Source organism: Mustela putorius, unplaced genomic scaffold (genome assembly GCF_011764305.1).
Source record: "Mustela putorius furo isolate JIRA1106 unplaced genomic scaffold, ASM1176430v1.1 tig00000407_pilon_pilon_pilon, whole genome shotgun sequence".
In the NCBI taxonomy this organism is placed as follows: domain Eukaryota; kingdom Metazoa; phylum Chordata; class Mammalia; order Carnivora; family Mustelidae; genus Mustela; species Mustela putorius.
Window position 1 is genome coordinate 6,559,109 of NW_025421373.1, and position 12,036 is coordinate 6,571,144.

General features: G+C 39.1%; 1 protein-coding gene across 1 annotated transcript in view; it reads right to left on the reverse strand.

Moving 5' to 3' along the window:
- Nucleotides 1-1,006: 1,006 nt before the first annotated feature.
- The window catches only part of GOLPH3 (golgi phosphoprotein 3), a 62,919-nt gene continuing 51,889 nt past the window's right edge, over nucleotides 1,007-12,036 (reverse strand). Inside the window, exons 3-4 of the mRNA XM_045079447.1 lie at nucleotides 11,757-11,871; nucleotides 1,007-2,927 (exon numbers count right to left, since the gene is read on the reverse strand). Coding sequence (XP_044935382.1) covers nucleotides 2,503-2,927; nucleotides 11,757-11,871 — 540 coding nt within the window. The 3' untranslated portion in view covers nucleotides 1,007-2,502. The remainder of the gene's footprint in view (nucleotides 2,928-11,756; nucleotides 11,872-12,036) is intronic.

The following is a 12,036-nucleotide window of genomic DNA, read 5'->3' on the forward strand; positions in this document are numbered from 1 at the left end:
CTGAAAAGAAATTCCAGGATAGAATCAGTTATCAGTTGAGTATTCACTTTATGGAAAGAAACAACAAATTAACAGTTTCCATATTTAATTTCTACCAGTAGTGACATTTTTAGAGGTAAAGGAAGTTAATTTTTAAGGACAGAATATCTTTTTCCATGTATTAAAAACAGAGCCTTAGGGCACCTAGATGGCTCAGTGGCTTTAGTGTCTGCCTCGAGCTCAGGTCATGATCTCAGGGTACTGAGATGGAGCCCCACGTGGGGTTCCCTGCTTAGCTAGGAGCCTGCTTCTCCCTCTCCCTCTGCCCTTTCCTCCCTGCTTGTGCTATCTCTCAAATTAATAAAACCTTTTAAATTTTTAAAAAATAATAATAATAAATACAGAGCCTGGCAAGGGAGCACCTGGCTGGCTCAGTTGGAAGAACATGTGACTCTTCATCTCAGGGTCCTCAGTTCAAGCCCTATGCTTGGTACAGAGATTACTTACAAAAAAAAAAAAAAAAAGCTTATATTTTAAATTTATTTACTTATTTTAGTAATCTCTATATCCAGTGTGGGGCTTGAATATATATAGAGTGCCTGGGTGGCTCAGTTAAGCATCCAACTCCTAATCTCACCTCAGGTTTTGATCTCAGGGTCATTAATTCAAGACCCACACTAGACCCATACAGGCTGCGGAGCCTACTTAAAAAAAAAGAGAGCGAGCGAGAGAGAGAGAGTCTGGCAAACTATTACTAATGGCCAGCTGTCTGTTTTTGTAAATAAAGTTTTATTGGAACACAGCCTCACCCATTTGTTTGTATTGTCCATGGCAACTCTCATTCAGCAGAGTTGAGTAGTTGTGACATCACATATGGCTCATAAAGCCTAAGCATTTATTATCCAGTCCTATGAGAAAGTCTACTAGCCCCTGCACTATTTCAAAATATTACCACACTATACCAAGTTAAAACTTAATTAGGAAAGAACACTATGGTAGAATACAAAAATACAAATGACATGCTTGCTCTGATTCAGGCACTTTCAAGATCATAGTTTATTTATTACTTCAGATAAAAAGATAGAATACATATTAAGGAATCCCTTAAAATTCAACTCTAAAGTTATACACCATCTAGTACTTTTGCATTGAATGTTAACCCAAAAAATCTCTAAACACCTGAAAGCCCCACTATCAACATGAACTATGGTAATAAAAAATTTGACATTTAATTTGTTCAATATATAGTATTTACATTATGAAACCAATGCTGATACCATAAACAGTGATAAAGAAATAGTAAAAATAAACTTTAAAAAGCAAAGGTTTATATTCTTACAATGTGCTAATCATAATTGTATATAAAAATTAAAACATAGCAGAGCTTTCTGTTACAAAATTCTTAATCATCTGAGTTGTAGTCATTACTTGCTAACAATTTACATGCAACATCTGCTAAAATTGACATCTGATTTTTTTTCTCCCTAAGAAAGTGTGAGTAGATAAATGACATTTAAGAGCAGACATTAATTTACCTGTGGACAGAAAAAGAAAAAACTGTACTCAAGATTAGTACTGGTCACAAGCCTCTTCCCTATAGAAATGATAAAAAACAGTTAAGACCAAAAATAATTCCAAAAGGAGATGCATAGGCAAAGAGTACCATGAATGGCACAGCTCAAAAACTCTTGGAATCAGACATATCTTTTCTCTTTCCTTCAATGATGAGAGGTCTGTTTTGTCATCAAATAATATTAACTGAAGCTGAGGGGCACCAGGTGTACAACTAATTAAATCTTGCAAAATACTAAGATGGAGGCAAGAGTGGCCAGAAGGGGCAAATTATATTTAATTCAAACTATATACAGCATAACTGGAATGCAGCCCATCCCAAATTGGCTCTGTGAAACAATTGGACCTTTATGATTTAATAGTTAAAATTATAGCAAGTGTAATAATACAATAGATTTACATGGGAAACAAAATCCAAGGGGCATTTTATATTATTTACTGTATTGTTTCAATTTAAAAATAATTTCGCTAAGTATACATCTCAACTGAGGTCTATGTATAAAATGTCCTAATAGATACAGATATTTACCTTTGGTGAGTTAAAGGCCTTTTTGTGACTTCTGTCTGAATTGTAGGCAGAATGCTAGATATACATGCACATGTGGGGAAAACTCAACCTGAGGTAATCCAAAAGATGTGCATGTGGGGAGACTGGAGTTACTCTGAAAGTCAAAGCATCCCAGCAACCCAAAACAGGTTAACAGTGAGAATGGCAACAAGGAATGGATTGCCAATATGGCAGTAAAACTTCTTTTTTTTTTTTTTTAAACAGAAAGAGGAAGGCCTCTCGTACCAGCAGAATCCTGCATACATACAAAAAAGAAAAAGCCATCCACCACTTCATAAAACAAAAGCCAATTATAGTGTGGAAGTACAAACTGCAGAAAACCAGAAGTCAATAGAAGAAAAACTACTGGTTTACATGAGAGAAAGGAACTTCATTCGGCGCAGTCACTTGGTGAACGCAGCCACCACTGCCCACAGGACCTCACTGGTGTTGGCCTTCAGACATTCCACTTCAGGATCTAAGTCTAGGAGCTGCCGCACTCTCTTGGTGGCTAAATCGTACTGCTCGTCCAGAAGGGGAGCGAAGGCATTCTCCAGGACGTCGGAGGCGTGCGCTAGGTAAATGAGGGCCAGCAAGCGCTTGTCCATGCGGTGAGGGTCATTCACCCATTTGTCGAGAACAGCTTCCTGAACCTTCTTGATGAGACGCTGCTTAATATTGTTGTTGGTGAGGGGATGTGTGGTCATGTCAAAAAGTAGGAAGTTCTGTTTCTCTGTTGTCAACACGCCCTTCTCCACCAGGTTTTTAGCTAACCGTTCCCGCACATTTCTTAATTGATAATGCAATTTTAATGGATTCCAGGTCTCACCTAAACAAAAAATTTCAGAAGTTAGAAATGATAGGTATGATTTCTGCTAATTTTATAAAATGTACAATTAAAATAAACAAGAAAATTTGGGGGTTTATTCCTCCCTCCTAAAGAAAGAGAGGAAAATCCAACTATTTTGCTTGCCAACTAAACCATGAACCCCTTGAGGGCCAGGCCTTTAGATCCTAAGCACCTAGCACATTTTCAGGCACAACAGTTACTTAAAGGACCAAACTGAAAACAGTCTTCCACAATTATCCTAATATGGAAATCATAATTCTAATATTTAGTATTTAAATATTAAATATACTTGGCCTCTCTCCAACTGTTACCAAAAAGCAACCAGAGCAAAAGGGTTTTTTTTGGTTTTTTGTTGTTGTTTGTTGTTTTTTTTTTTTTTTTTTTTTTTAATTTTTTATTTTTTATAAACATATATTTTTATCCCCAGGGGTACAGGTCTGTGAATCACCAGGTTTACACACTTCACAGCACTCACCAAATCACATACCCTCCCCAATGTCCATAATCCCACCCCCTTCTCCCAAACCCCCTCCCCCCGGCAACCCTCAGTTTGTTGTGAGATTAAGAGTCACTTATGGTTTGTCTCCCTCCCAATCCCATCTTGTTTCATTTATTCTTCTACCCACTTAAGCCTCCATGTTGCATCACCACTTCCTCATATCAGGGAGATCATATGATAGTTGTCTTTCTTGTTGTTGTTGTTTTTAAGATTTTACTTACTTATCTGACAGAGAGAGATCACAAGTAGGCAGAGAGGCAGGCAGAGAGAGAGAGAGAACTGACTCCCCACTGAGCAGAGAGCCTGATGTGGGGCTCAATCCCAGGACCCTGAGATCATGACCTAAGCTGAAGGCAGAGGCTTAACCCACTGAGCTATATACAGGTGCCCCAGGTTTCTTTTCTATTAAAACACCAACGTGAGACAAACAAAACTAAAGCTTCCTGATTAATATGCTATTCTAGAAACTGCTACATATACCCACCCTACGAAACTAGGAAAGCCTATTTAGACAATGTTTTTTTTTATTTAAAGATTTATTTATTTGACAGAGATCACAAGTAGGCAGAGAGAGAGGGGGGGAAGCAGGCTCCCTGCTGAGCAGAAAGCCTGATTCGGGGCTCGATCCCAGGACCCTGGGATCATGACCTGAGCCAAAGGCAGAGGCTTTAACCCACTGAGCCACCCAGGTGTCCTGACGATGTTATTCTTTGATGACAAATAATACAAATCTAATTCTAGAAGGGAAAAACATTTTACCATGTTAATCCTGTCTCCTATGTACATTTCCTTTCAAAATAGAAATATTTAAAAATAAAACCGAAATTTTTTCACAAAGATAATTTTTTTTCTCTACAGCAGACTGGAAAGGAATATATCAAATTATTAACCTTGGTGTTCTTTGGGATTATGTGTGACAAATTTCCTTTTTCGTACTTTCTGTATTTTCCAAATGATCTCCAAGAAAGGTGCATTTTTTTTAAAGATTTTATTTATTTATTCAACAGACAGAGATCACAAGTAGGCAGAGAGGCAGGCAGAGAGAGACGGAGAAGCAGGCTCCCTGCGCTACTCAATCCCAGGGCCCTGGGATCATGACCTGAGCCGAAGGCAGAGGCTTTTAACCCACTGAGCCACCCAGGTGCCCTGTATTTTTTTTTTTTTTTTATTTTAAAAAAAAATACTCTAGTGATTCTCTAAACTGGAACACATTAAAGATCAACCACAGACACTTTCATTATATGCCAATGCTGTAAGGTTGAAATTTTGTAATATTGAGAGAAAACAAACTATATTGTCTAACCACTAACCACTATGAAATTTAAATAAATAAGAAATTCCATTCCTCAGTTCTACTAGCCATGTTTCAAAATATTCAACAGCCATGTATGGCTACTATCTACTGACTGGATAGCAAAGAAATAGAACTTTTTTCCATCATCATAGAAAGTTCTAGTGAACAGTGTTACTTTGAACTGTATTTACTTTTCAGTTGGCCATAAACAAGAGTATTTTACCATATGACTTAACACTAAAGAATACGGGGGTATGGTAGGAATCCTCAACTTATACAATTAAACCCTTTGACCTCACACAAACAGAAACCTGGATAAAATATATGAAACAACTGTCTACCAGTGCTAGTCAAAAGGCAGTCCTGAGCAGTGACCCCGAGTGAAAGTTAAGTGAGCCATGTTGCTGCCTAGGCTCACTAGCTAAAAGCACACCCCAGGCAGCAAAGCAGGAGCAAAGACCTCAAACGGAACATGGTTTTCAAAGAGGCAAGGGGAAAAAAATTATTTAAATTTAAAAATTTAAAAAGAACTTTCAAACTAAATCTTGAAATCCCTCCGAATCAACATCCTATGAAAGAAAGTGGAGGAGCCCCTGGGTAGCTCAGTAGTTTAAGTGTCTGTGTTTGCTTAGGCCATGATCTCAGGGTCCTGGGATACAGCCCCAGTGCATCAGGCTCCTGGCTCAGCGGGGAGTCTGCTTTTCCCTCTGCCCCTCCTCCCCCCTCACACTCTCTCTCCAAGAAAGACAGAAAGAGAGAGAGAGAAGCCTGCATACCTGCAAAAGAAACAACAGAGTGGATATGCAGAAAATAATGAGCCCTGGAAGGAGTCACATACCTTGCACAGGTGCTATGATTTCCATTTTTTTTTTTTAAAGATTTTATTTATTTATTTGACAGAGAGAGATTACAAGCAGGCAGAGAGAGAGAGGAGGAAGCAGGCTCCCTGCTGAGCAGAGAGCCCGATGCGGGACTCGATCCCAGGACCCTGAGATCATGACCTGAGCCGAAGGCAGCGGCTTAACCCACTGAGCCACCCAGGCGCCCTGATTTCCATTTTTTAAGTTTGTACGAGCCCATTATCTCCCCAACAAATGCCTGTCTACTCTACCTTTCACCAGACAGTTTGGGGTTTGTGTTTTCTCAGATCACTGACATGTGATAGGCAGCCTAGCCTAATACCCTAAGCTAGAATTGGCTAGGTTGTGTTTTCTGACATCCTTCTGTCTTTTGGAAATTTAAATAGACATAAAATAATCAATAGCCAAATTTATATAAATGCCCATAAAAACAGTTCAACTTTAAAACTAACTATGCTATAATCTGTCAATTATCAGAATAGTACTTTTCCCTGGCAACTCACTAGTTAAACAGAAGGGTATTGCATGCCTCAGAGAATATCTTGGCTATCTAATTCCAAAAATGGGAAGGGCGAAGAGATCAAGATTATTCTGAGAAGTCCACAGTTAAACATCTCTTTGCAGGGAGCCTGCGTAGCTCAGTAGGTTAAGCCTCTGCCTTCAGCTCAGGTCATGATCCCAAGGTCCTGGGCTCTCCGCTCAGTGGGCAGCCAGTTTCCCCCCCTCTATCTGCCTGCCTCTCTGCCTACTTGTGATCTCTGTCAAATAAATAAATAAAATCTTTTAAAAAATTGTAATAATAATAACATCTCTTCGCAGACCTAAAAATACAAAATCCCTCTAATGTTGCTATACAATGATTTCTTTTCTCATGGGAAATGAATGGGATTAGCAATTTATAACTTACTGTTTATTGTACTGAAATCATACTAATGTTTACCCACGCTCTCCATAATTAAATCTTATAAACTAAGTTCCTATGAGAAATTTATCAATTTCAAAGTACGCTACCTCACAATTTAGTGTTGCTCCTAAGAATGAGTAAAGCCTAAACACAGGCCTACCTTCAAATAAGGTGTTCCGTTTATGACTGGCCCTTCTTATGGGTTGTAGTTTCTACCTCAGAGGAAGTAATAAAAAGGGGCTCAGACATCATCTCCCTTTGCAATAATTCCCTCAAAGAGGGCACATCTCACCTGCTCACTCCAATACAAATGTTATTCAGACCTCCTCAGATATTTGAAAAAATGAAGAAATCTCATATGCAGAAGGCTGAAACAGTGGAGGTAAAACGCAGTGTTTAATACTATTCCTGGCTCCCAAAAAAAGGTACAATGAAATAACTTGGTGCAAGTGTCTTGGCATCCTGACATTTCTGCCTTTTGTTTAAAAAAAAAAAGAAAAGAAAAGAATAAATTAAGCTAAATCCAAAGAATAAAGTCACCTCTGAAATGACATACTTTAGAAACCAGTATAAATTGGGATGGAGGGTAGCTGGAAGAGTGAATATACAATAAATGTTTAAACTAGCACAGCTATTAAAGACTGAGCTGCTTCAATTTAAGCAGAATATCAGATCCTTGTTAACTATTTTGTAATAAATGCCTGATGACTTAAGTGTTCAAAACTCTAGATTAAAAGATGTTACTGTGGTCCATATTGTTATTCATCAGCCTCTAAATCATTCATCATGTGAAAAGATTTAATAAGCTATACAAGGAAACTAAAATGTACAGAATGTATTGTAGCTCACTATTGTAAAGGAAACGGTGAGAAGTACACACGGAGAAGAAAAGGTTATTTACGTCCACAGCCCAACAATTACTTCAGTGAAAATGTATTGAGAGGTACCTTAATGATTTTGCTGAAGGAAAAAATAAAAAAACTTCCACTATTCTTCTGGATGTGTTACAAAACCAAAAGCAAAAGCAGCCTTATTCATAAATCTGGCAGCCTAGTGACGCCTTGTGACCAAACTGATCAACTACACATCAAGATTTCATGAAGTCAAAAATTAAAAACAGTAGTCTTTGTCTCAAATACATGTATATTTATTATTTTTTTAGTTGAGATATATAAATGCTTAAAATATACTGGTAGTGTTAGCATGTACAAATGTACAGTGTAAATAACAGTAATATGAAACCTTAGGTACCACCACCTCAGGTAAACAAGAGCCCTCTGTCAGATCCTCTGTTAGACCCCTGTGCACCTTCTCTACCTCACCAGTAACCACCAGACCAACATGCTCTCTTCTGCACACAGACTCTCGCCTCCTCTGCACATATCCGCCAACACTACAGCACAGAACCACAGTCCTGACAAGCAAGTAGCAATCCTGGACTTAGCTACATGAGGAGAGAGAAGCCCACCAATTTTACTACTCTCTCTAGCCCCTCTGAACAAGAGCACTTAGTGCCAGCTCCATCTCAGTCTTACCCTTCAAAGGCCTACCCCAAGTTCTGCTTCCTCTTCCAATGACTAAAGCTCCCAGGACTTCTCTTTTCTCTGAGCTACTGGACTTTGAGAGAACCACACTGTTAAACCCTAATCTGTTATCAAATTATTAGAAATAAACAACTGTTGGGGAACTTGGGTGGCTCAGGTCATGATCCCAGAGTCCTGGGATCAAGGCCTGCTTCTCCCTCTGCCTGCCGCTGCTGGTACTATCTCTCCCTCTCTATGACAAATAAATAAAATCTAAAAACGAAATAAACAAAGGAAAGAAAGAAAGAAAAGAAAGACAGACACAACTGTTACCCAAATGGACTTTAAGACGCTTGCAGTATGGAAGCACTTCAAGTTTCACAGCCTCTATGTCATTAGAGCAGCAAGAACTAGTATCTGATATTACATCACCAGGAAGCAACTTAAGACATTCTAGGAACTTACAATTCAACAAGTTAGCTGCAGAACTGAACATCTAAAAAGTCAAAATGGTAAATGCTATGTTGTGTGTTTTCACAAGAAAAAAAATTATTCAATAAATCATGAAGCTGTGGCTCAGTGGGTTAAAGCCTCTGCCTTCGGCTTGGGTCATAATCCCAGGATCCTGGGATTGAGCCCTGCACTGGGCTTTCTTGCTCAGCGGGGAGCCTGCTTCCTCCTCTCTCTCTGCCTGCCTCTCTGCCTCCTTGTGATTTCTGTCTGTCAAATAAATAAATTAATTAAAAAAAAAAATCACCAAGCTATCGGCACTTTCATTAGGCAGGAAGTAGATGCTTTCTTAATTTAAAATAAGTTTGCTTTATTTCCTCCTCCCATTCTAGATTCCCTACTTTTAGGCTAAAATTACAGGTCATTCCTAATGTATGTCAGGAACACATGACTAAGGTATACAAGTGATATTCAAGCATTGATGGCCATCCTAAACTTCACAGAATACTGCCTTTTGTTTGTTTGTTTGTTTGTTTGTCAGAGATAGAGAGAGCGAGCGCGCGCAAGAGAGCGAGCACGCGAGCGAGCGAGCACAAGCAGGCAGAGAGGCAGGCAGAGGCAGAGAGAAGCAGGCTCCCCGCTGAGCAAGGAGCCTGATCTGGGATTCAATCCCAGAACCCTGGGATCATGACCTGAGCCGAAGGCATCAGCTCAACCAACTGAGCCACCCAGACACTGCTTTTTTTTTTTTTAAGATTTTATTTATTTGTTTGACAGAGAGAGATAACAAGTAGGCAGAGAAGCAGGCAGAAAGAACGGAAGGGAAGCAGGCCCCCTGCTGAGCAGAGCGCCCGATGTGGGACTCGATTCCAGGACCCTGAGATCATGACCTGAGCCGAAGGCAGCAGCTTAACCCACTGAGCCACCCAGGCACCCCAGACACTAATTTTTAAAAAAACAAAACAAAACAAAACAAAAAACTGTTCTAAGCAATTAGCCTCACAATTTACCCAAATTCCTAATTCAAACAGACACTCTGAATTCCCAGTCCAAATGGACACTCAGAGTCATTTACTGAGAATGAAGTGGCCTATGACAGACTAACAGCATGAGTGAGAAGTCCTAAGGCTTCTGAACCTAAGGCTTCTTTGGGGTGGCTTGTTTCCATAGCTTAATGTAGCCTATGCGGTATAATGTAGCATGAGATAATTTTTTTTTTAAAGATTTTGTTTTATTTATTTGACAGACAGACATTACATGTAGGCAGAGAGGCAGGTAGAGAGAGAGGAGGAAGCAGGCTCCCTATTGAGCAGAGAGCCCGAAACAGGGCTCGATCCCTGAGACCCTGAGATCATGACCTGAGCCGAAGGCAGAGGCTTAACCCACTGAGCCACCCAGGCGCCCCAACATGAGATAATTTTTGATAAAGATTTTGTTTCACAAACTCGTAAGCTGCATGACACATATATAAACAGTCAAAGGAAATCTGGTTGTCTAACATGAATTAGTAAACCAAATCCCAATGTGCCATCAACACGTATGATGTAAGCTTGTATAAAGAGATCACTGATGGACAGAGGAGTGTGAAAACATCTCCACAGCGGTAAGTGGTACCAAAGTGGTACATTCCATAAAGAAAAACACTCTGACCTACCTGCCAAAAAAAATTAACTACAACTTTTAAAAACCCTGCTTTTAACTAGTTGAGAACTTAACTACAAATACCAATTACTACCAGAAGTGGTAATGGGCCAATGTGAGCAAGACCCAAATATTGCTTAGGTGATCTCCAGAGAAAGTACAAAATGATTCATCAGCATACAGTAAGAAATTGTGAGCACTTCTGTTTTTATCTGGAAAAATATTTGTTAATATTTAGCATATGGACTTAACATTAAAGTCCTCAGTGAGTCTCTGTTAAATGGCCATGTGTCACCAACAGGCATTAGGTGGAAGACTAACCCAAAGAAGGTTGACAACATGCTGGGCAATGAGACAGAGTACTGGTAGGTGCTAAGCAAGAATCTAGTTCAAACCAAACCGACCCTGATCAAATGGGCAACGTAATTTTAAAAGATTCCTGCAGAAGAAATTATAACTGAACATAGCACCAAGGGGGAAAAGGGCTGGTTAAAGTTTCTTTTACTCAGTGAAGTAAAAAGAACCTTTACTAGAAGATTTACAAGAGGGATGGCCACAAGAGAAAAATTGCAGAATTCATCAAAACTACCTTGTGAGTAAGTTTGTTTTCTACCAGTAACAAAAAGAATGAACACTGCCCTAAGTATAAAGTGCCACTGTTGCTCTGTTAGCTAAGAATGGAGTGTGTATATTCAATTTTTAAACAAAGATGCAAAACTCAAACTCTTTTACTGAGAGGATAACAGAATGATTTTTAGAAACTGTAAGTTAAAATAAAAACTGTGAGGGAAAAATGACATTTAATTACCAATCCAACAACATCCAAATGCTTTTAAAAGTTCAAGAGCAGCATGTCTGAACATGAACTAATACATGTAAGTAGAAGCAATGTTTTACATACTTAGTAAAGAGGAAGAGCAAGAGAACCTTCATCCTATACTCTACACTTAGGTCCTATACTCAAAGTTCTCTATCTGGATTAGACAAATACACAAATAAATGTAAATGTAGTCACCAGTGCTGTCAACCAAGTATTTCAGGTTCTCCTTCCTATGGCTGCACTTTTCTTTCTCCTTCAAGTTAAGGGAGGCCACCTGACTTGCTCTGACCCATGAAACTAGAACCACATGTCCTTTCTGAACAGAAACTTAGGAGCCTGAACAACTGGCTATACTCATCTTCCCCTTACAATAGCGACAGACAGTGCGCTCTAGACGGTGGCAGCTCTCTCTGCCTGTTGGCTGCCAGAATAAGAATGAAGTGGCCGGTGACTACTTAGAACATGAGTGAAAAGTCATCTGTTGTTTAAAGCCAGAGGTTTGGGGGCTGTCTGTTATCACAGCTGAACTCAAGTGTACCCCGTGTAAGGCAACATGAGGTAATTTTGATAAAGAATGGTGGAAGTTCTAAGGAAGAATATTATGTTTCACTGAACCATCTATCTGCTCCATCTTGTTAAGAGGGAATGGAATTTTAAAAACTATTTTCCCCATTCAGTGACTAATAACTTTCAAGTCTGCCTAAATAACTAAACAAGCTTTTGGCCATTTTGTGTAAGTTCCTCTCGAAAGAATTCTCAGCTTTTACAGAAGTCTTTTAAACAGAATTCACCCTTTAGTTTATACACAAAAGCTTACCACTAAGTAATTCAATCCAGTTCTGAACCGTTTCTGGAGGCTGCGTCTCCTTAACATGCTTTAGAGCTTCATCAAGAAGAACATCCCCTGTTGGAGCGTCTGACTTACAGATCACCTAAAATGTAAGCAATAAGAAGGAAATGATCCACTAATTCTTTCTTCCTACCACCCCTTTAAATGAAAAACTTAAACAACTACACAAATAGTTCATTATACTTCAAGTCCCCAATATGTACATGCAGTGTCAAAGTTCTGATTTTAAATTAATTCTATATTAAGA